At 31.4% G+C, this 26,249-nt stretch overlaps 2 protein-coding genes across 2 annotated transcripts in view; one reads left to right on the top strand and one right to left on the bottom strand.

Moving 5' to 3' along the window:
* Positions 1-7,241, bottom strand: LOC143054593 (EF-hand domain-containing protein 1-like). The gene is made up of 11 exons (XM_076227609.1): positions 7,075-7,241; positions 5,518-5,739; positions 5,056-5,206; positions 4,716-4,852; positions 3,959-4,186; positions 3,227-3,568; positions 2,550-2,690; positions 1,782-2,076; positions 1,258-1,342; positions 700-892; positions 1-247 (listed from the first exon to the last, which is right to left on the bottom strand). The coding sequence occupies exons 1-11, from the start codon at positions 7,120-7,122 to the stop codon at positions 170-172; spliced, it is 1,920 nt and encodes a 639-aa protein (XP_076083724.1). The 5' UTR covers positions 7,123-7,241; the 3' UTR covers positions 1-169.
* A 25-nt stretch (positions 7,242-7,266) lies between these two features.
* LOC143054594 (gamma-1-syntrophin-like) overlaps positions 7,267-26,249 on the top strand; it is a 31,821-nt gene continuing 12,838 nt past the window's right edge. The window contains exons 1-11 of the mRNA XM_076227610.1: positions 7,267-7,386; positions 11,499-11,642; positions 12,422-12,580; positions 14,616-14,751; positions 15,601-15,638; positions 16,419-16,525; positions 16,943-17,072; positions 17,355-17,393; positions 18,712-18,828; positions 19,908-19,979; positions 20,435-20,587. Coding sequence (XP_076083725.1) covers positions 7,378-7,386; positions 11,499-11,642; positions 12,422-12,580; positions 14,616-14,751; positions 15,601-15,638; positions 16,419-16,525; positions 16,943-17,072; positions 17,355-17,393; positions 18,712-18,828; positions 19,908-19,979; positions 20,435-20,587 — 1,104 coding nt within the window. The 5' untranslated portion in view covers positions 7,267-7,377. The remainder of the gene's footprint in view (positions 7,387-11,498; positions 11,643-12,421; positions 12,581-14,615; positions 14,752-15,600; positions 15,639-16,418; positions 16,526-16,942; positions 17,073-17,354; positions 17,394-18,711; positions 18,829-19,907; positions 19,980-20,434; positions 20,588-26,249) is intronic.

Here is a 26,249-nt window from a genome sequence, read left to right as displayed (position 1 = left end):
TAATAAGTTAGGTGTATTCTCTTCACATGTATTGTTTTTTTACAATAATATACAATATACATAATTTTTTTATAAAAGTTTCAAGATCAATAAAATTTGGTCCATAGTACAAATCGTACAGAAATTGCTTTAAAATTGTATCACAGTTCTAAAAATAGCCAGGTTTTCTTCATGAGCATTCAATGAATCTTCTGAAATCTTCTAATGATATTTTGCCTTCTGGATTTGATGTGCACTGTCTAACAAGCTGAAATAGAAAGAATTGAAATCTTACAATACAGAAAGACATATGATAAGGAATTTATCAACAAAACTATTCAGAAATTTGCTTCAACCAATCAGAAATGTTTAAAATAATTACGCTCTTTCACAGACCCACCAGACAAGGCTTGTAAAAATGCTGTCATGCCAGTACAAATCATCTCTAATTATTCATGTAATCTAACTAAAACTTTCATGAAAATTCAGTTTCAGGTCTGTTAATTCAAATATTTATTGAAAAGACTGTAATTGCTATTCGGAATGAGTAGTTTTTGCTGTTTATCTTTAAATCTTCAACACAGTTGTTCCATTTCATATTTATCATTTGCAAAAGTTTTTTTTATCAATAATCCAATTCACTATTTGTCACTTGGATACTCTTGTTTGCTTTTTAAGGGGAGATAACTCTTGTTTGCTATTCAAGGGGAGATAACTTACTTCATTGATAACATCATCATCTACTGGCAGTTGTAAGCTTCGGCACATTGCTCTCATGTCATCTCCACCAATATATCCTGTTCGATCTTTGTTGTATCGGAGGAACATTGTGTCAACTCTTGCCTTGTCTGTTATAGCAATCTTTTTTAGCTGAGCTCGTACTTGTTTGACTAAGATTTCTAAATCGCCAGGACTGGATAAAAAGATAATAGTTTAAATTTTATATCTCTATAAATGATCGTGATTAAGTTTATGCTCTAACTTGAAGGGCAGTATATTAATTAATTTTCAATTTGTAATCAATTTTGTTTTTTCGAGATATTAGCTAGGTAAAAATAGAAAATAATTAAATAAAATATTCATGTGTGACCATACTGGTTTTGTAAGAAATGTTGTTGATTTGTGATCATAGCATGGAAAAATAAAATTAAAGTTTGTAATATTACATTTCTTTGCCCTATGTGCCATAAGTCATAGCAAGACTAGTAATGTTACATGTATTCCATTTTAAAAGTTGATTGTAATTTCAAATAACATCCACAAAATTTGTCCCCTCACCTTCTCATGACTTTCATTGGTCCTCCTTTGACTGTTTCCATTGGTCGTGTTGTCAGTCTTTCTCTCAGTGTCTGAACTGTTTCAGCTAAAATATAAAAAATAAGATGTCAGGACAAATGTTTAAAATATTCTCTTCAGTGATCTTAATATAGGTTAATGAAGTCACAACAGTACACGAAAAAAATAAAATCAACATATGATCAATGCAAATAAGTAATGCAAAAAATAGGTACGAGATGAAGAAGGTCATAGAAATCTGAAGAATAAATATCTGTCAGATAAATGTACTAGTCCATTTAGAGAGAAGAAAAAGTTATGTTTATCAAGTGTAATATTATTCTAGACACATCTGTGATAGTGTATAATAATGTATTGCTATTTCATATAAGAAATTTTAAAATACAAGTTTACTTTAATTAAATTTCCTGAGAAAGTTATATTCACAGCTTTTTATTAGTTAGAAAACCAAGTGGATTAAAACTAAATAATCTTTTTGTGTCAAATTAAAAGTAATTGTTTTTTACCTGGGAATTGTGCAGAATGGTCCTCCATATACTTGAGCACATATTCGTCTGCGTTTGTGATGACAAATCGGTGCTTAAATACATCAATTACAGCACCAATGTAAAAGTCTTGTGGACCATAGAATACAGGTTGACCAGGGGCACAGCCTGGCTTGGCCACTCGTGTCCTCTCCAAAAACTTTCCTCCAATGATTCCAGAGTTTCGTACTGGTGGTTCATAGATTGTCATCATGTCGTCCGCTAAACGATATGAAACGATGAACCTCCTTCCTCTGTCTTCAGGTCGGACTGAATCCTAAATTAAAAATAAAGAAATATCAATTTTAATTTGCTTGGCATTACAATTCAGTAGAATTTTGTTATTTCCGATGGTCCAGAGAGACTTTTTGCACTAAATGCAATTTTGTTGATAAATAATTGAGCTGCTGAATGTTTGTATAGTGTGTTACAAGGATGTCCTATTTTGAAGAGGATTTTTTTCATGATATAAAAAAAATGCATGTAGATATCCAGTAAATGGTAGATATCTGATAGTTTCTGTTTGAATCTTTTCATATTTGTTTTAAGACATGAGACAATTTCGATGGCTTTGGATATTTGTGTCTTGGTGTGTTGTTTCAATGACTCCATAATTTACAGTCATTATGAGTATTTAAATACTTTATTCAATACTGTTTCAAACTCAACTACTAAAGCAGGTCTATATTGTGATAAAATAAAAGTAAACATTAGGTTCTCCTTCTCATTTTAATGAACAGAATGACTTACCATTGTGGCTTCAAATCTGAGTACTTTATGATCATTTTCCAACATTTTGATGAAATCTTTCTTGGGTGGTTGTGGTATAAGTGATAGACATGATTGTAAGGAATCTTCTAGTGAACCAAAATTATTGTATGGTGGAATTTCCTGCAAAATAATATTAATGGAATTATTACACAAGTAAAGAACCAATACATTGTTGAAGGGTAAATATTCATAGAATGAACAATAGGATGATTTATCTAGAAGAGAAATTACCTAGACACATTTTCATTTTGTATCTTTTATGTTCAATTTTGCTCTTTGTTGGTGAATTGTTTACTTATTATATTTTTGCACTTTAATAGCAGAGTCTGTACGTCATTTCTAGTGGAAACCATAAAACAAAGGGAGATGTTATATTTCACTTGAACATCTTTCAATAAATATTTATATTCTATTTCAAAATCCTTGCTTTGAATATTTTTTGTTTCAATCAAATATAGCTTTACTTGGAAGTATTTTTTTGGATTATTTTCACCTCTGTAGCTGTAATCCTTTCAGTACTATTGAAATTTTGAAAGTTCTATTTGGTACTTGAAATGAAATATTTTTTTACGATGTGTATGCATTGAATCTGCCTGACAATATTTTATATTAAAACCATTTAAACAAAGCCTATAGAGACATTGAATAATACATACCATTTTTGGTAGATTTTTCACTTTTTCTTGCACATCTACTGTATTAAAGTCTGTAATTCCAAAGTTTTGATAATAAAATGCCTTTGTAAAATTATCACAGTCATAGACCAAAAACCTTCTTCCATACACAGTGACAGTTTCACCGATTTTGAAGTCTTTAGGTGTATAATATTGTTTGATTTCATGGTCTGATAACTCCATTACAACAGCTGGGAAAGATGATTCTACATTATATCTATTTTTTGGAACTTTGTGTCTCCCTATTAAAACTGGGAATGGATCTCGGCCATCATTGGCATTATGTACTTCTCGGACTTCTAGGGTATCATCCACTAAGTAATACTGTAAAGGAAAAAAGACCAATAATTATTGACATAAAACAAAGATATATGTGTATAAATGGTTAAGAGAACAATCTTGATTCATAATCATTTTCATTTGTCACATAATAGCACCTTTAGTTATGTGGAAAGAATGTCCTGAATAGATAGAAAAGTCTAGTCTAGTTTTGAATAAATGAAATAGCTAGTAGAATAATATTCATACAAGTCTTTGCCTCATAGTTTTTTTCAAATCATATGTTTTTTTAAAAGAAAATTGAAAATGTGCATAAAGTTTCTAAAATTAAGATTTTAGGAAAATCTCAAAAAATTACAACAAAAACTAACAGCATACATGACTAGCTTTTTTTTTGAAAATATATCAGAGGTTGCGAAATCATACTAAACTTACATGGATAACAAATGGTCTCATTTCACCAAACATTTGATTTGTATCGTCCCAAACAACATACAATCGTAGGACTTTTCTGTCAAGTTCCAAGAACTGTTTCTTGGCATCAAATGCTGAGGCAGTGGTGTATGTTCTGAGTGCAGCTTTTTCCTTCCTTCTATCAATGTATGGATCTGAGGGTAGATTCTCTCCTGGGTTCACATCTAAACCTTCACTTTCTAGGAAATTCTGAAAGGGGAGATAAATATAACATTACATTTTATATTGATTAACAAGCATATATTATATAATGGACAAAATATTTGAAATTCATAGCTTCTTGTTTGTTATCTTTATTTGTCAATAATAAGACTGAATGTTGACCTCAGATGACCTTGTTGTAGACAAACATTGATGGGTTGTTGTCTCATTGATCTTTTTTCAACATCTCTTTTTATACAAATCAATTTTCTATATTTTCAATCAATGAATATGTTATTCATTAAAAGTTCATCAAATAAATGTAAATTACAATTGCAATGGAATTATTCCAGTCAAATCTATCACAATCTCTGCTATAAGACAATAACAATCAAAACCAAGGAGTAAACAAAGACTCACAAAACCAAATGACATTTACATCAACAATTATAAATAATAAATACGACACAAACTCCTTTAAAAACGAGGAGTGAAATCATGTGTTGCGGAAGGGAAAGCATTTCCTGCACCGACTAGGCTCATTAAAATCACATTAACCAGCTGTTTTAGTCCTTACCGTGGTGAATTGGTCACAGTTGACAATGCGGAATATTTTCCCGTAAAATGTGACATTAATACCATTGTTCAGATCCTTCCAATGCCAATTATCTCCCTGGTCATTCTTTGGTAGCCTCTGTCTCTTTATCAGCTTTCCTGAAATATGAAAATTAAATCCATTCATGTCTAGGCCATGTATATACTTAAAAATATTTTGGTTTGCCCAAACATCAAGACAGTGGGTAGGTATTTATGTTTTTATAGTAAGTAATGTTTGTTTTTGTGTTTTATTTGGTAGCAGTTTTAAATGTCTTAAATAATAACTCCTTTCTAGCAAATCGTTTATTCTTTTAACCTACCTTGTGGCATTCCTGAGTTTTCTACATGTGGCTCGACCACTGATATACTATCATCTTCTAGATAATAAAAAATATCTACTGGACGAACTCTAAAGTACTCATCTGGAGATTCATGGACTGTCTGTTTGAAATAAGCATTGAATCTCAGGACCTAAAAATATAAAGACAAAGAATACATTAATTAGAGACTTGTACTTTAATTATACTTGTACTGTTTTTTGAGTTTTTTTTTAACCAAGTTTACATACATTCATTTGTACATATACTGATAAATGCAAAAGGTACAGGTTGACAATTTCATTTTTTACTTGAAAGGCATTTAAAATTGAAAAGAAATTATAAAATAAACTTATTTTCTTCAAAAAAGTAAGAACATCTATCCCTCCATTCTATTTTAAAAATTCAACCATCACTGCTCCAGTTATTTAACGCGTGAAGAATACTTTTTGGTTTCAACCGTACCTTTTTGTCCCAAGCAACATGACCAGGAACAAAGTCTTCTGGTGGTGCTTGTTTGGCTTGACCATAAGTGAGTGTTGGACTGTAGTTGGCCAAATCATCAAGTTCCTGTTCAGACAATTGGTTGTAGACAATAGGTTCTCCACCAATTCCCACTTCTGGTCTGCCTGGGATGGAATAACCATTCTTGTAGTTCAGTGTGTGACTTCTGTGATGTTTCCATTTCTGCAAAAGATTATGAATAAAATCAATGAAAATTGGTCCTAGATACATTTTTATTTTTAAAAAAATTAGCTACATGTACAATGTACAGTGGACAAAGCCAAAGCATAAATATACCTGCCTATAATTGTAAACATTGAAGACAGTACTAGTGTCATCAATATGTTGGTGGGTTTTTGTCTGGTAGATATAATCTATTCACCTGTTTTAATCATTTGTTAAATACTTCTAAACTTTTGTCTGATTGCTTTTATTTACATTGAAAATAATTATTATTTTAATGAAGTAGAATTTCTTCAGGTAGAACCGCAAACAGAAGCAGTATCTTACAAGCATTTTATACCTACTTTTAACGCAATACGGTGTTCCTAAGATAAGAAACTTATACATCTTATCGCTATTTTGAAATCTGTGCTGCTTTTGACATTGTCGTCATACGACATCCCTTTTCCAATGTGGATTCAGATATTTTCTATTGCGACATTAATAAATTTTACGAGAGCCTTTGTGGTGTCCAGTAATGACGGACAAATAGCGTTGAGGTGTATTGTATACAGGGGTCGAATTTAAGCTTTTAGTGTACTGGCCAGCCGGACCAGTGGACTTAAAATCTACTGGTCCTGCAAAAATGACATTTATTTTTGATAACCACTAAAAGATATGACAGATGTTTAGTTTTATTTTCCTCAGCTGCTTTCCTCTTCTTTATTCCAGTAGTTTTTTGTGCTGTTCTGTTTGTTCATGAGCAAGTACAAAATCTTATTAAAATTTGAAGATACATGTACCATTACAAAATGCTTTACAATGCATTACATTACGATCGACTTTACAATTTAACCATTCAAGATCTTTTTCCCAGGATATTTTATATTTACGTTTCCCTTTGTCAGTTTGAAAAATCTTCCTATTGAATGTCACTTAATTAATTTATTTGTTTTGACAGGCGTTTTAACTCCATCCAATAATTTCCACATTTTCTGTTATTGTGTAGTGCTCCGGCACAAATTCTACTGGTCTCCGACCACCGGAACAGCGCCAATTTCGACCCCTGATTATATACAAAAGAAAGAGTATATGATTTGATTTTCCCTTCATTTCAAAGAAATGGCATTTTTGACCCAGTGTCAGAATACAAAATCACGCTTAATCACCATGATCACCAGATTTGTCACATTGTATTGTGTTGAGAATTTATTGCATTTGACTTACATCTTTACAATGCAAATAATTTATGTGTAGTGGTGATGGCAGGAAAGTTATCTTTTGTATCATCTTGTAATCATTTTTCATCTAACAAATCTCACTTTTCAGTAACATTATTTTTTTAAAGAGACTTACCGTTGGATCTCTGAAGTTATTTCCAGGGAGGAATGGTAGTCCTTCCATCTTATTTGTTGGTTGTTGTTAAATTGCAGAGTGCAATGTTAATTCTATTTGGTTTCTCACAACAACCGTACACATTCAGACACTGTTGCTGATGGTTGCTACGCAAACATATAACTCGTGAGATTTTACGAGAACGACCTGTTGACGCGACATCTATCGGTAGCCAACCTTTCTCGTCTCACATTTGAAGAGTTTACCGAAAATGAAAGTCTGGCATAAATTTTGAATATTTTGAACACCCCATGATCATATGCTATGGAAGAGGTTATTATTATTTGATTTTGACACTCGAATGTTAGGATGAAAAGTTTTATTAGGAATAAATTACAAACACGAAACACTTGATTCATGAGTAATTCCTAATTGTAAAGAATTTTGTTTCAAACTCAAATGTTTATGTTTGACAGTTTGTCTGTCAAAAATTAAAAAAGAAACTGGTGTAAGCTTGTCTCAACACTTAATGTCAGTCGTCTAGTCCGGAAATATATCTTTTGAAAAGGCAATAATATAATAACACAATCTAATTATGTCATGCACTGTTTCATCATTTTGTTTTATTAGACTGTTAGAGAACAAGAACATACATGTACATGTATCTACTCAGTCTCATAAAACAGTGTGAAAACTTTCAAAAAGATCACACTCAAGTTATTGTTTGGGAACCAAGATGTCTTTGAAGAAAATTTTTTTCCCATATATACTATTAAACCCCTACAACAAAAATAATATAGAGTATAATACACCTTCCTAAATTAATCATAACAAAATTCATTTAAGAAATGATAACTTTTCTTATGGACGAGTACACTCTACAAGTGATTTCACACAGTGTATCAAAACAATGCAAATAATTAAAGATATTCAAGAACTGCAATATAACCAGACAAATTATTGGTTGTACAATTCTAATATTAAAATTTATTTATATCTTTTAAATAATGTCAATCTTTACTTGTAAAGCCAGTTAAGCTGAAATATGCATTAAGAATTATTCACCCTTTGCAATCATTTAAATGAAATTTTCATTCCTAAATTATAATTCAGGGAATGGAAGTCGAATCTAGAATAGATATTTTAAAATTGACCTTTTTTTCCCCCATTGTAGTACCTAGCATAGGCTTAGGGCTAATTAATCTTTATGGTTAGGTTAGGGATTTTCTAAGTTAGGGTTTAATATAATTATTACATTGGTTGCAATGAAAGTTTTAGACTTTCATGACTACTTCAAAGTATTTATTTTTATTTTATTTTATCATGTTTATTTTTTCATTTTTTTTATATTAACCTCATACCTTTAATCAAACCATTACCTAATTTAACTTTCAAGGGACCATAATCAATAAAATCAATGAACAAGACTAGTGTTATCACCCCTTTGAACACGACAGGCATGTAAGGTATTGTCTAATTACCATTTTTTCAATTACCTAATTTTAATTATAGAATTTTATAAATTACATTATTAAATTACCTGTAATTACCTGATACCCAAATGAATTACTATAATAATTCCTGATTTTCAAGTATTTAAATTTTCCAACTTCTCATAATTTCTTTCCTTTATTACCTGTAAATTAATTTGAAAAAATGGAGTTATTAGAAACCTTTCATAATCATTGTACAAAATGACATAATACATTTTAAGTCAGAAAATGTTTGCATTATTGCATTCATATTCTTGCATAATTTTTTTTTTAGGTAAAATCTTAAATAAAGAACACAAAAAGAATCTAAAGTAACCTTTGACATAATTTATGATGCCCCCCCCCCCCAAAAAAAAAAAAATAAACAGTCCTAAGGAATGTCAAATTTTGTGACAAAAAATGTGTACTAGATTGATAGGAAATTGCAATTGATCCTTCAGTATGTAAAAAGAAAAAAAGGAGTTTTACTTAAAGTCATATGAAACAAGTGACTCGTGAAAAATAATGTTATTCCAATTCTTGAACCAATGCAAACATACCTCATAAACTGAGTGTTCTGTGCACGATTTTGTCATTTTTTTCGCATAAATTTTGTATAATTGTCTATTTTTTTTCAATTGGTCAGTGTTGTTGTAAAAATATGGCAGGTAATTAAAGTTTGTGTTTTTATAGCGAAGTTTAACGATTGTCACCTGTTTGTCAACAATCAACAAAAAGCATGGATATTGAGAACGTGTTTAACATGTACAATCAGATAATAGCTTATTTCAGTGACAGATCCATGCATATTGCGATCACTGTATTTTTACGAGAAGGGTCACTCTAAAGTCACTTTGCATACAGGAAATATGTCCAGCAAATTGCTTCCTAGAAGCAAGCAATTAAAAAAAAGTAAACTTCTTCTGAATGTGGAAAAATTAAAACTTTTCTTCAGAAAAAAGTATATGTACATAAGTTTGATAATGAAAACTATCCATTTTGTTGTAAAAAGACATATGCTTCATCTTTTTTAATTTCAGGTTTCATATGACTTTAAGGATATTTTTATGCCCCATTTATGGGCATTATGTTTTCTGGTATGTGTGTCTGTTTGTTCGTCAGTCTGTTCGTTCTTCCGTCTGTTCGTTTGTCCGTCAGTGCCTTTGTCCCGCTTCAGGTTAAAGTTTTTGGTTGAGGTAGTTTTTGATGAAGTTGAAGTCCAATCAACTTGAAACTTAGTAAACATGTTCCCTATGATATGATCTTTCTAATTTTAATGCTAAATAAGGGATTTTATCCAATTTCCACGGTCCACTGAACATAGAAAATGATAGTGTGGATGGGGCATCCATGTACTTGGGACACATTCTTGTTTATAAAAATGATAAAAAAAATATATTTATCATACAAAAAATAAATCATATTTGTACTTGAATAATGGCTAACTAATATGATTAATGATAAAAAATTAAAACAACAAGTTATATAATTTCATGCTTTCAAAGGGCTTTTTTGGATTTACCTTCATCAGGAACGCTCAAAGCCAAATATCATGAATAGTTGAACGTGAAAGATTTATCAGAATTAAAACAATTTAAGAGCTACATGTATGTATATATGACTTAAAAGAATCTATAAAATAGCCAATTCATTAAGGCTGACTTTGCTTAAAGGAGTTTTAAAATCTTAGTTTTATCAAAATATATAAATAGACAATATCAGAAAGGATTGTAATATTTCATGTCGGTTCCAAAGTACTGAATACAGAGCTGATGATATCCTCAGGGACTGATAGTCCACCAGCAGTATTTTCCAACAAATATTTTTCTCCAAACAAGTCAGAAACTTTACAATCATGACAGTGATGAGCTGTCACATGTGACCATTTCTCATGTCTATCACTTATTTCCTGTGTTCGAATACTTTTTATTTTTAAAAGTGTTCAATGAAGAAACAAATACTTTTTTCACATTTTTGTCACTGACTTAATATCTTTATTTTTCAGGGTATACAATCTCTACCTTTGATATATAAAACAAAATAGTTCAGTGAGGTGATCCTTGTTCAGATCCTAGCCTATTTCTATAACAGCAAAATGAATAAATTCATTTACCATACATTACTTATGTAGTGTCTATTAAAAAAAGTGTACTAAACAAGTATAGTAATTCTAATACATAGATATAGGAAGATGTGGTATGAGTGCCAATGAGACAACTCTCCATCCAAGTTACAATTTATAAAAAGTAAACAATTATAGGTCAAAGTATGGCCTTCAACATGGAACCTTGGCTCACATCGAACTGAAATTTATAAAGGGCCCCAAAAATAACCATATTGTGACTTTAAAATTGGATGAGATACATTTTCATTCAACTTATGAACAAAGGAAGATAACTCCAATTTATATTTGTGAATTTTAAAAGTATCAAACTGATAGTGCTCAATCATTACCCTCACATAGCTGAGAAGCCTTTTGTTTGTCAGAATGACTTCATATTTGGCCAGAGGCTTGACATTGATGAATTATAACATGTCAATTTTGAGCTCTTATGAAACAAATACATGAATATTAAATTTTATTTAATTTTACTGATTAATGGAATAAGCAATGATAAGTTTTTGGTCATAAACTTTTCACTTGCACTCTAACAGTAGCAGCTATAACTGTTTCTTTTTAAGCCTTTTTGATATTTTTTATGGCCCATTTATGGCCCATTTATGGGCATTATATTTTATGGTCTGTGCGTCTGTCCGTTCATTGTCTGTCTGTTCGTCTGTCTGTCCCAAAGTCCAATCAAATTGAAACTTAGTACACATGTTCCTTATGATATAATCTTTCTAATTTTAATGCCAAATTTTACCCTATGTTTACGGTCCACTGAACAGAAAATGAAAGTGCGGATGGGGCATCCATGTACTAAGGACAGTTGATGCTTGTTTGTTTTACATTTTTATTTCTTTTATTCATAGGTCAAGAGTGGAATGGTTTCTTTGCATGATGGGAAATCAAGACCCCAGCCAGTCAAATTGCATCTTACAAATGATGCCTTGATACTACTGAAGGAGGAGCTGGTTCCCATTTCACAGGAAACAGAACATCAAATGAAAGATTTGGTAATGTATTTCCAGCCTTTATGTCCAATACCTCAAATTTGAAATCCCTATCTTTTCCAAAATTTTTCAATTTTTCTTGCCATAAGAACAAAAATATATAGAACACTCAAGAATAATCGATTTTTTAGCAAGAAAATAAAATGACCTTTTTCATGCTAATTAATCTAAATTCAAAAATTGTTGTTAAATTAAAATCTGAATTAAAATAAAATTCACTCAGCCCTTTAAGAAAAAAAAGGTTATAGGATTGATTGTTGGTGTTTTAGATACTGTCAGCACTATCGGCTATGTTGTGGTGGCTATGCTGCGGAGGCTATGTTGTGGTGGCTATGTTGTGTTGGCTATGTTGTGTTGGCTATGTTGTGGTGGCTATGTTGTGGTGGCTATGTTGTGGTGGTGGCTATGTTGTGGTGGCTATGTTGTGGTGGCTTTGTTGTGGTGGCTTTGTTGTGGTGGCTATGTTGTGGTGGCTATGTTGTGGTGGCTTTGTTTTAGTTGTGGAGGAAGCTGGAGTGCATGGAGAGATCTACCAAAATTCAGCAGAAAAAATTGCAATCCTAGTCAAGTGAGAGTTAAACACATCTGCCACTTTCAGGGTTTGAATTCACAACCTTGTTGTTGACAGGATAAGTATCACAAAATTAACTACATAGATATAGGAAGATGTGGTATGAGTGCCGATGAGACAACTTTCCATCCAAGTAACAATTTATAAAAGTAAACCATTATCAAGGTATGGCCTGACCTTATTGAAATTAACTAGATATAGTTTTTCACAGGTTAGAGAAGTTTCTATCCTAAGAGAAGACAACTCTGGATTAGGATTAAGTATAAAGGGAGGAGCAGACCATAACTTACCTCCCCTGATTTCTAAGTTATTACCAGGCTCACCAGCAGCTAGGACAGAACAGTTGTTTGTTGGAGATGCAATCATAAAAGTAAGACATTTATGGTAATTAAGAGATGAAATGAGCTCTCCCTACAAATGTGGCTAGGAAATATAAAAAAGAAGATGTGGTATGATTGCCAATGAGACAACTATCCACAAAAGACCAAAATGACACAGACATTAACAACTGTAGGTCACTGTACTGCCTTCAACAATGAGCAAAGCCCATACCGCACAGTGAGCTAAAAAAGGCCCCGATAAGATAATGTAAAACAATACAAATGAGAAAACTAACGGCCTTATTTATATAAAAAAAAAAAAAAAAAAAGAACAAAAAACAAATATGTAACACATAAACAAACGACAACCACTGAATTACAGGCTCCTGACTTGGGACAGGCACAGAGGTAAATAATTTGGCGGGGTTAAACATGTTAGCTGGATCCCAACCCTCACCAATAACCCTCAGTACATGACAATCATGTTTCTTTTTCACAAATGTACCATACAAGAAAGTCTTCATACAAAAAACATAAAATGTTTTTTTGGTTTTTAAAAACCGACTTCCATCGTCTTTTTTTTAAAAGTAAAAACAGTCATCTAATTGCAGAAAAGTAAAACATAGAATACACCTGGTTAAACGATGCCAAAGAACAATTATTTTATTGAAAAAGACGTACAAATTTCTGAGTGCCGTATGTTAAATAGAAAGACTTTATTTATAATTAAAAATTAATTTATAGGCATATGTGGCTATTAAAACTCATATTGAAGGAAATATAGACAGTCAGGGGCTTTACTTAAACAAGTTATTTTTTTTAAGTTACTTATATAAGTAATTTTTGTTTTTAAAAATAATAAAATTACTTAATAGAGTTATTTCAATTTTATATAGAACATAGTCATAGACTAAATGTAGTTTTCATCAATTTTTACATCATTTAAAATAAAGAATGAATTGGATTAGATAGGAGTATAGAGATAATGGGTTACTTTAAAATTTATGACAAAAATATTACTTGAATAAGTTATTTTATACATTTTTGAAAAGAATTAATAATTAAACTTATAAGGAACACATGTAACTGATTTGGGTTACAAATTATAAATAACTTCAAGTCTTAATTAATTTATAAGTATCTTTCTATTTATATTAGTCTAACTTCAAGATTTTGGAGGAAAATGATAATTTAATAGTCCCACAAGACCAATCTTTGACCCAGAAGCTTGGTATGAAAGATAAGTGCTTCGGAAAGTTAATTAGTGTTTCAGAAGAATTAGATTTTACATGTCATAAGAAAAATAACCAGATGTCTGTGAAAATTTGTTACAGTTAGTAAAATCTGTATTATTGGACACCTATAAAAATATTATTCAGAAAAGTTACGTATATAAGTAATATTTAAAATAGCCTCGTTTTCAACATAACTTGTATAGGTAATTTTAATTGTTACTTGTTTAAGTAATGCCCCTGACTGATAGAACTCAATCCACATGTATTTAAAACCTCAAAGTTCCTCACCATTAAGGTTTTATTGATACTTAATGTCTTAGTTAATCTTTAAGAATGCAGGTGTCACACATACTCAAAATGATATTTGAATAGATACTCAAAATGATATTTGAATAGATACTCAAAATGATATTTGAATAGATTATCAAAATGGTATTTGAATAGATACTCAAAATGATATTTGAATAGATACTCAAAATGATATTTGAATAGATACTCAAAATGATATTTGAATAGATACTCAAAATGATATTTGAATAGATACTCAAAATGATATTTGAATAGATACTCAAAATGAGATTTAAATAGATACTCAAAATGAGATTTAAATAGATAATCAAAATGATATTTGAATAAATACTCAAAATGATATTTGAATAGATACTCAAAATGATATTTGAGTAGATACTCAAAATGATATTTGAATAGATACTCAAAATGATACTAAAATAAGTTCTACCTACCTATCTAAGTTTTATTAACGAGGATGGAATCATATACAAAACACATGTACTTATTTGGCTTTATGTAATGTACCTTTTACACTACTATACTATTGTATATGTTTCAGATAAATGGAGAGGCTTGTGACAAAATGACACACAGTGAAGTGATGACAACTCTAAAGAATGCTGGTTCTACTGTTAACCTAACTGTTAAATATTTTAAACCAGCAGCTCCATTCCTGAACAAGATGATGACACCAGGTATCAGACATGTGATTCTTCTGGCGGAAGTCAAAATCTCCCAATTTTTAAGCCTCTTCTGTCCCTTCCATTAATAATTCAAATGTTCCCGTTTTTTTTATTTCAAAATTTCAATACCAAAAATTTGGTTGGTCTCTATTTTCTATCACCATCAGTGTCAACATACATTATGTTTTTGTGGAACTGATGAAGGCAATTTTTACCTGTAAACTAAAGAACTTGTATAATTATATGGCTTAAATTGTCAGCTTATTTATCAACTATCTTTACCTGAGGCTTACTGCCATTCTGTAAAAAGCTTTGTGTATTTAAAAAAACTTTATAAGAAATTTCGAGTTACTTCCCTTGTTTTGTCATATTTTAAGTTACCCTCCTTAATTTAATGAAAATTGATAAAAGAATATAAATGAAATACAACTTGAACAAAAAGTCATATAAGGATGGTAAATATCTTAAACCAAATAAGAAAATATTATTTTGAAAATTCTTTGAGAGAAGGACAAAGAAGAAACTTTTTTTTTTTTGAAACTTATTTGAGAGATCTATACTTCTTTTCAATGTTTAAATTGCAATTTTTAAAACATGAATTGGCCATCTTTAGTGACAGTGCTTATTCTGGCAAAATAAAAATTTGATAGAAAAATAGAAAAATGGATTAACACTGTTAAACATGTAAACAAATATTGGATGATGCATCTGAGAAATGCACTAGAAATGACAAAGATGAGGAAAGGAAAATAATCTCTGAACAAGTCAACATTAGTAAGTGATATTCTGTCCTTTTATCAATCATTATTATATATAGCGACCTATTTCTAGTGTTAATATATTCCATTATACCTCTTACAGATAGTCCAAGTTACAACAATCAAGACAGTGGTAGTCAGGTGAGTCAAATTTATAGGTTCAAAAGAGAAACTTTGGTATTGGAAAAAAAAAATGTCTGCCTTGACTTGCAATTTCTGTCAAAATGACCCTCCTGAAGGTGGAATCTGTTTGTGAATAACAACTCAAAAGTAATTTATTCTGTTCGGGATATTCGGATAAAGGTCAAAATTTCGCTGTCAGTACGTCGACTGAGCATGCACCAAAACATGTAAGAAACGGACCAATAACAGTCTCTGAATTAGAATATTTTCTAAAATTTGCATTTTCAGTGTAAGCAAGATTGATTCAAGGACAAAGGAGAAGGTTCATGAAGGGTTAAAATTGGCCCTAAATTTTGTAAATCGGGCCAAACAATTACAAATTTCAAATAGAAATAATTGTGATAATATTGTTAAGACTAAAATATACTTTTTTGGCACCTTCCTTTAAATTTTTTTGAAGCTATAACCCCTTAATTATACATTTTTTGTATTTTAGGTTGATTTTGGTCAATTTTGTCCAAAATTTTAATTGTTTTTTGGCATTATTAACCTTGCCTGCCATCCACAATCCAAAAAGTTTTTATATTGATGAATTCTATATCACATTTGGAATCTTTTGGTTACAATACGCTTGGATCGTAGGTGGCAGCCAAATTTTTCCTAAAGCTTTTAGGTCTGAGAATTGCCCAAAGTCATCATAATTTAACAATATATTTATCATCATTTTATATACAACTGTAATCACATGACATGAGTATTAAAATTGAATTTATAATAGTATTTTATAACATATTTCAGTGTAGAGAAATGTTTCCTGGTTTAGAGAGACAATGGAGAGTCTATGTTTCAATACAGTTGTTGTTTGCCTATTTAACAAGATTCTGTCCTGGTACAGATAAACTAAGGTTAGTTATTTATTTCACAGACAATTGTTCTGTTGTTGAATTTGTTTTTAGCATATGAACTGTAAAATATAATATCGATGAAGTTATGGAATTAAAGTCAAGTATTGATGTAGATAGATTTCTGACATAAGACAAGTTTTGTTATGCACCTGTCAAAGTCTCACATAAGGTATATTTTTGTCTATCCATGCACACAAGTACGATTATTTCTTTATTTAACTCCAGTATAATTGATCTTCATAAAATTAACACCAAGTTGAGATCCACAAGGACTGGCTGCTTTTCAATTTTAACGATTTTAAAATTTATTCCAGTATTATTTTGCATACTTATTGTTTGGGTTAAATTTTTGTTTAATATGCATAGAAACTATGCTTCATTGCATAGATTTAGATACATTTCTTTCTAACTTTTCAGAACTAATGCCTTTGAAGTGATTGGTGTAGATGGTTCCTCAACAGGTGTCATTCATTGTGATGACAGTCATTCATTGGCTGATTGGATCAGAGCAATATCCAGTAATATTTCATTTCTAATTTCAAAAATGGTAAGTGCTACAACCTAGATCAGGAATTGAGTATATATATTTCTATCAAATATCAATTTTTGATATCAATTTTGCTTTCTTTTGATTCTAAATCAGTTGTTTATTTTGTTAAAATTGTAAAAGCACTACATCATTGATACAGAGTAAAGAGGGCAAAGGCTGCCAATAGCTCAAATGCCAGAAAAAGATTTTTGTTATATAAGAACTGAAAGTATATCTGATTCCAAATTCTGAACTGAGAAATGTAACGATTTGATAACAACTTTGTTATTCTAATTGCAGATAAGAATGAGTAACAGACTGTTGATACCAGAAGAACAGGTTGGTAGAAAATTTTAGGTGCCAGCATATATATATATATATATATATATAGATATAGGAAGATGTGGTGTGAGTGCCAATGAGACAACTCTCCATCCAAATAACAATTTAAAAAAAAAGGTAAACCATTATAGGTCAATGTACGGCCTTCAACACGGAGCCTTGGCTCACACCAAACAACAAGCTATAAAGGGCCCCAAAATTACTAGTGTAAAACCATTCAAACGGGAAAACCAACGGTCTAATCTATATCAGGATGTTTGTTTTCTTGTGTGAATCGTTTTACATTTGTCATTTCAAGGCCTTTTTAAGTTTGTTATAAAGTATGGGATTTGCCACTTTTTTAAGAGCATGCAGTGAACTGCATTTGTTTACATCTTGGTCATTTGGTCTCTTCTGGAGAGTGTCTCATTGGCAGTCATACCACATCTTCCTATGTTTTTATAAACCAACAATTACATTCAAAACATCTGCCACACAAATGCCTTGAATTCAGTTCCTATTTTTGATTGTTAAAAATTAGTATTTAACAATTGGTTAAGTAGTTCATTGTTTCGATGAGTTTAAGTTGCCATTCACCAATTTAAAAATCTAAAAACTGTGTTCTGTCTGACATGCCATTAATTAAATACAGGCATTGTTTTTATGTTGGAACAAAATATAAAAAGAATAGTGTAATGCTTGCCACCCATTCTTTTGCATATTAATTTCTGACTTAGACATGGTTATACAAGTGGGAGATCTAGCTAGCTATAAAACCAGGTTTAACCCACCATTTTCTGCACAAAGCCTGTAATATAACAGTTGTTTTCAATTTAGTCAGACATAGTCTAGCAAGTGGTTTTGTCAAGGTTTACAGACTTTTCCCCTTTTGAATTTACAGTGAAGATTATTTTTTTTTTTAAGGTGGTACTTAACACTACAGGGAGATAACTGTAAAATCAGCTTAACGTTTTAATTACATTGCGTTGTTAAGGGAATATAAAGCTTCTCAATGATCAATATTGGTGTTTGTCAAACTGCTATATAACCAGTGTAATATTTCTGATAAAATGGTTGGTTCAAATTTTTTGAAATTTTTACATTTTTGTCAAAGAGTCAAATTAAATACTTTGTCAAAATTTTATGAATATTAAACAAGCCAAATTAATTTTAGTGAAGGTGTTGGGTACCACCTTAAGACTATAATGGAACATTGTGTACAGATTCCCTAATCGTAATCATTAACACCCCATAAGGAAAGATTTTTCCAACATCATTGAAAACAAAAATTGAAAAATTAGTTTTGTGACTGTATAATTGTGTTTTCTATTAATAGATACTGATGATGAATTGGATGCATGAGCGAGTTTCCCCATCATTACACAGACCAGCATGGAAACCAAAATTTGTAGCTTTAAAAGGACCGGATATTTATCTCTTTGACTATCCACCAGTAAGTGGCAGAAGATTTGAAATTCATATATACACAAAGGGGTACACAGCTACTTTTGCAAAGGTACTATTTCTGTACAAAAAAACTGTAATACTGGAAATCTACTTTTAATATTCAGTACTATTTTGTTACTCAAAAATTATTGTAATAGTTAGGTACCTGTATTTTACAGTACTTGATTTGTGCTTCAAATTTAAGTACTACAGATTTTTGGTAGCAAGGTATCATTTTCAGCATATTTAAAGTTTGTCTTTAAAAATCTCCAAAAGTTATGATGTTCAAACATGGAATATTGTGATCATTGTTGGTATTATTTTTGTACCAATATTTTAAGTACAAATCAAGTACTGGAAAATACATGTACCTTAATATTACAATAATTCTAAAGTAACGAAATAGTACTAAATATTAAAAGTAAATTTCCAGTACTACAGATTTCAAGTACAGAAATAGTACCTATGCAAAAGTAGCTGTGTAGAAAAGAAAGTTTTGAAGTAGGATAGACCTAAAATATCCAGTTATGTTGGTGAAAAAATTAAACGAAACTACCTTTTTTGTATAATAAATCCTTTGACTTGCTAGATTTTCATTAACTATTTAATATTTAAAGATAGAACTTCATTAGAAAGAATGTTATTTTTAATAGGAAAAAGACAGCATGAAAAAATCATGACACTGACCATTTAAATAGATAAATTTTTGATTGTCAGTATCGTTTTGCAGACTATCCACTATGTTCCAAAAAAGACTGAAAAAAATCTTATTTGTTTGAGTGTTCAAATTAAAATGACATAGATAAAGAAAAGTTTCAGAAAATAAATTTGTTGATGCTGTAAAATTTAGCCTTATGGAGGTAGCTAAGACTACTAAAAGTTGATATAAAAAAGATTTTGCCTTTATAAATCTTAAACTTTTAGAAAAATAAGCCTATCAGTGTTTTTAGAACCTCACATACTGCATTTTCTATATTTCAAAGAATTTGAGAACTTTGTTATTACATCATGAGTTCCAAGTGGTAAATTTTAAGTTTTCACTTCCAAAGTTATACATAATTACTGTAAAACTTTATGATTTTTCAGATGCAAACGAGAGACTGGGTTAGATGTGATACAGTGTTCAAAGTTTATGAATGTATGCTGCAGATTTGTAAGGTATTGTTGGTTGGATCAAAATCCAACTCTATACTTTTTTGTTGCTTTAAAATTGTAAAAATGATAGTATTTGCAAAAAATATTTTTTCTAATGCAATTTGATTTCACCTATGATTTGATCGGCTAAAATTCTGCTTAATACGAATTGACAATCTACATGTTACAAATGTATAACAAAATGCCTAAATATTTATGTGTAAAAATATCCTAAATATTTTTTTCTTTTCCAGCAATAAATTATACACTGATTCAGTAAAGAATTTACCTGCATAATAACTGTTTATTGTTTAATTCAGTTGAAATTTAGAAAGTACAAGTCAATATATATATATATTACAATGTATTGTATTTTTTTAAGCTAACTTTTTATTCAACATATGTTCTTGAATAAAGCAAAAAGGCATTTATACAAGTAAAAGATGGGAAATCCCTTATTTTGCTCAAATTATGTTTAGGATAAAGAATTATTAGATGACAGACAACACTGTTGTAACATACTGGCTGGAACTGGAGAAAAACTTTACCTTAGTACAGAAAGCCGAGCAGAGCTACTACATCTCGAGAAGGCTTGGTACAGAACTAATCATAGCAGTATAACAAGATTAAAGGTATGTCTGAAGTACCATAAATACAATGACCTAGGTTTGCTTGGTACAGAACTTATAGAAGTATAACAAGATTAAAGGTATGTCTGAAGTACCATAAATACAGTGACCTAGGTTGGCTTGGTACAGAACTTATCATAGAAGTATAACAAGATTAAAGGTATGTCTGAAGAAGCATAAATACAATGACCTAGGTTGGCTTGGTACAGAACTTATCATAGAAGTATAACAAGATTAAAGGTATGTCTGAAGTACCATAAACACAATGACCTAGGTTGGCTTGGTACAGAACTTATCATAGAAGTATAACAAGATTAAAGGTATGTCTGAAGTACCATAAATACAATGACCTAGGTTGGCTTGGTACAGAACTTATCATAGAAGTATAACAAGATTAAAGGTATGTCGGAAGTACCATAAATACAGTGACCTAGGTTGGCTTGGTACAGAACTTATAGAAGTATAACAAGATTAAAGGTATGTCTGAAGTACCATAAATACCTAGGTTGGCTTGGTACAGAACTTATCATAGAAGTATAACAAGATTAAAGGTATGTCTGAAGTACCATAAATACAATGACCTAGGTTGGCTTGGTACAGAACTTATCATAGAAGTACAAGATTAAAGGTATGTCTGAAGTACCATAAATACAATGACCTAGGTTGGCTTGGTACAGAACTTATCATAGAAGTACAAGATTAAAGGTATGTCTGAAGTACCATAAATACCTAGGTTGGCTTGGTACAGAACTAATCATAGAAGTATAACAAGATTAAAGGTATGTCTGAAGTACCATAAATACAATGACCTAGGTTGGCTTGGTACAGAACTTATCATAGAAGTATAACAAGATTAAAGGTATGTCTGAAGTACCATAAATACAATGACCTAGGTTGGCTTGGTACAGAACTTATCATAGCAGTATAACAAGATTAAAGGTATGTCTGAAGTACCATATATACAATGACCTAGGTTGGCTTGGTACAGAACTAATCATAGCAGTATAACAAGATTAAAGGTATGTCGGAAGTACCATAAATACAGTGACCTAGGTTGGCTTGGTACAGAACTTATAGAAGTATAACAAGATTAAAGGTATGTCGGAAGTACCATAAATACAGTGACCTAGGTTGGCTTGGTACAGAACTTATAGAAGTATAACAAGATTAAAGGTATGTCGGAAGTACCATAAATACAGTGACCTAGGTTGGCTTGGTACAGAACTTATCATAGAAGTATAACAAGATTAAAGGTATGTCTGAAGTACCATAAACACAATGACCTAGGTTGGCTTGGTACAGAACTTATAGAAGTATAACAAGATTAAAGGTATGTCTGAAGTACCATAAATACAATGACCTAGGTTGGCTTGGTACAGAACTTATAGAAGTATAACAAGATTAAAGGTATGTCTGAAGTACCATAAATACAATGACCTAGGTTGGCTTGGTACAGAACTTATAGAAGTATAACAAGATTAAAGGTATGTCGGAAGTACCATAAATACAGTGACCTAGGTTGGCTTGGTACAGAACTTATCATAGAAGTATAACAAGATTAAAGGTATGTCTGAAGTACCATAAACACAATGACCTAGGTTGGCTTGGTACAGAACTTATAGAAGTATAACAAGATTAAAGGTATGTCTGAAGTACCATAAATACAATGACCTAGGTTGGCTTGGTACAGAACTTATAGAAGTATAACAAGATTAAAGGTATGTCTGAAGTACCATAAATACAATGACCTAGGTTGGCTTGGTACAGAACTTATAGAAGTATAACAAGATTAAAGGTATGTCTGAAGTACCATAAATACAGTGACCTAGGTTGGCTTGGTACAGAACTTATCATAGAAGTATAACAAGATTAAAGGTATGTTGAAAGTACCATAAATACAATGACCTAGGTTGGCTTGGTACAGAACTTATCATAGAAGTATAACAAGATTAAAGGTATGTCGGAAGTACCATAAATACAGTGACCTAGGTTGGCTTGGTACAGAACTTATCATAGAAGTATAACAAGATTAAAGGTATGTCGGAAGTACCATAAATACAGTGACCTAGGTTGGCTTGGTACAGAACTTATAGAAGTATAACAAGATTAAAGGTATGTCGGAAGTACCATAAATACAGTGACCTAGGTTGGCTTGGTACAGAACTTATAGAAGTATAACAAGATTAAAGGTATGTCTGAAGTACCATAAATACAATGACCTAGGTTGGCTTGGTACAGAACTTATCATAGAAGTACAAGATTAAAGGTATGTCTGAAGTACCATAAATACAATGACCTAGGTTGGCTTGGTACAGAACTTATCATAGAAGTATAACAAGATTAAAGGTATGTCTGAAGTACCATAAATACAATGACCTAGGTTGGCTTGGTACAGAACTTATCATAGAAGTATAACAAGATTAAAGGTATGTCTGAAGTACCATAAATACAATGACCTAGGTTGGCTTGGTACAGAACTTATCATAGAAGTATAACAAGATTAAAGGTATGTCTGAAGTACCATAAATACAATGACCTAGGTTGGCTTGGTACAGAACTTATCATAGAAGTATAACAAGATTAAAGGTATGTCTGAAGTACCATAAATACAATGACCTAGGTTGGCTTGGTACAGAACTAATCATAGAAGTATAACAAGATTAAAGGTATGTCTGAAGTACCATAAATACAATGACCTAGGTTGGCTTGGTACAGAACTAATCATAGAAGTATAACAAGATTAAAGGTATGTTGGAAGTACCATAAATACAGTGACCTAGGTTGGCTTGGTACATAACTTATCATAGTAGTATAACAAGATTAAAGGTATGTCTGAAGTACCATAAATACAGTGACCTAGGTTGGCTTGGTACATAACTTATCATAGTAGTATAACAAGATTAAAGGTATGTCTGAAGTACCATAAATACAATGACCTAGGTTGGCTTGGTACAGAACTTATCATAGAAGTATAACAAGATTAAAGGTATGTCTGAAGTACCATAAACACAATGACCTAGGTTGGCTTGGTACAGAACTTATCATAGTAGTATAACAAGATTAAAGGTATGTCTGAAGTACCATAAACACAATGACCTAGGTTGGCTTGGTACAGAACTTATCATAGAAGTATAACAAGATTAAAGGTATGTCTGAAGTACCATAAATACAATGACCTAGGTTGGCTTGGTACAGAACTAATCATAGAAGTATAACAAGATTAAAGGTATGTCTGAAGTACCATAAACACAATGACCTAGGTTGGCTTGGTACAGAACTTATCATAGAAGTATAACAAGATTAAAGGTATGTCTGAAGTACCATAAACACAATGACCTAGGTTGGCTTGGTACAGAACTTATCATAGAAGTATAACAAGATTAAAGGTATGTCTGAAGTACCATAAATACAATGACCTAGGTTGGCTTGGTACAGAACTTATCATAACAGTATAACAAGATTAAAGGTATGTCTGAAGTACCATAAATACAATGACCTAGGTTGGCTTGGTACAGAACTTATCATAGAAGTATAACAAGATTAAAGGTATGTCTGAAGTACCATAAATACAATGACCTAGGTTGGCTTGGTACAGAACTTATCATAGAAGTACAAGATTAAAGGTATGTCTGAAGTACCATAAATACAATGACCTAGGTTGGCTTGGTACAGAACTTATCATAGAAGTACAAGATTAAAGGTATGTCTGAAGTACCATAAATACCTAGGTTGGCTTGGTACAGAACTAATCATAGAAGTATAACAAGATTAAAGGTATGTCTGAAGTACCATAAATACAATGACCTAGGTTGGCTTGGTACAGAACTTATCATAGAAGTATAACAAGATTAAAGGTATGTCTGAAGTACCATAAATACAATGACCTAGGTTGGCTTGGTACAGAACTTATCATAGCAGTATAACAAGATTAAAGGTATGTCTGAAGTACCATATATACAATGACCTAGGTTGGCTTGGTACAGAACTTATCATAGAAGTATAACAAGATTAAAGGTATGTCTGAAGTACCATATATACAATGACCTAGGTTGGCTTGGTACAGAACTTATCATAGAAGTATAACAAGATTAAAGGTATGTCTGAAGTACCATATATACAATGACCTAGGTTGGCTTGGTACAGAACTTATCATAACAGTATAACAAGATTAAAGGTATGTCTGAAGTACCATAAATACCTAGGTTGGCTTGGTACAGAACTAATCATTGAAGTATAACAAGATTAAAGGTATGTCTGAAGTACCATATATACAATGACCTAGGTTGGCTTGGTACAGAACTTATCATAGAAGTATAACAAGATTAAAGGTATGTCTGAAGTACCATAAATACAATGACCTAGGTTGGCTTGGTACAGAACTTATCATAGAAGTATAACAAGATTAAAGGTATGTCTGAAGTACCATAAATACAATGACCTAGGTTGGCTTGGTACAGAACTTATCATAGAAGTATACAAGATTAAAGGTATGTCTGAAGTACCATAAATACAGTGACCTAGGTTGGCTTGGTACAGAACTTATCATAGAAGTATAACAAGATTAAAGGTATGTCTGAAGAAGCATAAATACAATGACCTAGGTTGGCTTGGTACAGAACTAATCATAGCAGTATAACAAGATTAAAGGTATGTCGGAAGTACCATAAATACAGTGACCTAGGTTGGCTTGGTACAGAACTTATAGAAGTATAACAAGATTAAAGGTATGTCTGAAGTACCATAAATACAGTGACCTAGGTTGGCTTGGTACAGAACTTATCATAGAAGTATAACAAGATTAAAGGTATGTCGGAAGTACCATAAATACAGTGACCTAGGTTGGCTTGGTACAGAACTTATAGAAGTATAACAAGATTAAAGGTATGTCGGAAGTACCATAAATACAGTGACCTAGGTTGGCTTGGTACAGAACTTATCATAGAAGTATAACAAGATTAAAGGTATGTCTGAAGTACCATAAACACAATGACCTAGGTTGGCTTGGTACAGAACTTATAGAAGTATAACAAGATTAAAGGTATGTCTGAAGTACCATAAATACAATGACCTAGGTTGGCTTGGTACAGAACTAATCATAGAAGTATAACAAGATTAAAGGTATGTCTGAAGTACCATAAATACAATGACCTAGGTTGGCTTGGTACAGAACTAATCATAGAAGTATAACAAGATTAAAGGTATGTTGGAAGTACCATAAATACAGTGACCTAGGTTGGCTTGGTACATAACTTATCATAGTAGTATAACAAGATTAAAGGTATGTCTGAAGTACCATAAATACAGTGACCTAGGTTGGCTTGGTACATAACTTATCATAGTAGTATAACAAGATTAAAGGTATGTCTGAAGTACCATAAATACAATGACCTAGGTTGGCTTGGTACAGAACTTATCATAGAAGTATAACAAGATTAAAGGTATGTCTGAAGTACCATAAACACAATGACCTAGGTTGGCTTGGTACAGAACTTATCATAGTAGTATAACAAGATTAAAGGTATGTCTGAAGTACCATAAACACAATGACCTAGGTTGGCTTGGTACAGAACTTATCATAGAAGTATAACAAGATTAAAGGTATGTCTGAAGTACCATAAATACAATGACCTAGGTTGGCTTGGTACAGAACTAATCATAGAAGTAT

This window comes from Mytilus galloprovincialis, chromosome 12 (assembly GCF_965363235.1).
Source record: "Mytilus galloprovincialis chromosome 12, xbMytGall1.hap1.1, whole genome shotgun sequence".
Lineage (NCBI taxonomy): Eukaryota > Metazoa > Mollusca > Bivalvia > Mytilida > Mytilidae > Mytilus > Mytilus galloprovincialis.
Note: the sequence above shows the minus strand (reverse complement) of the source record. Positions and strands in the feature narration are given on the sequence as shown.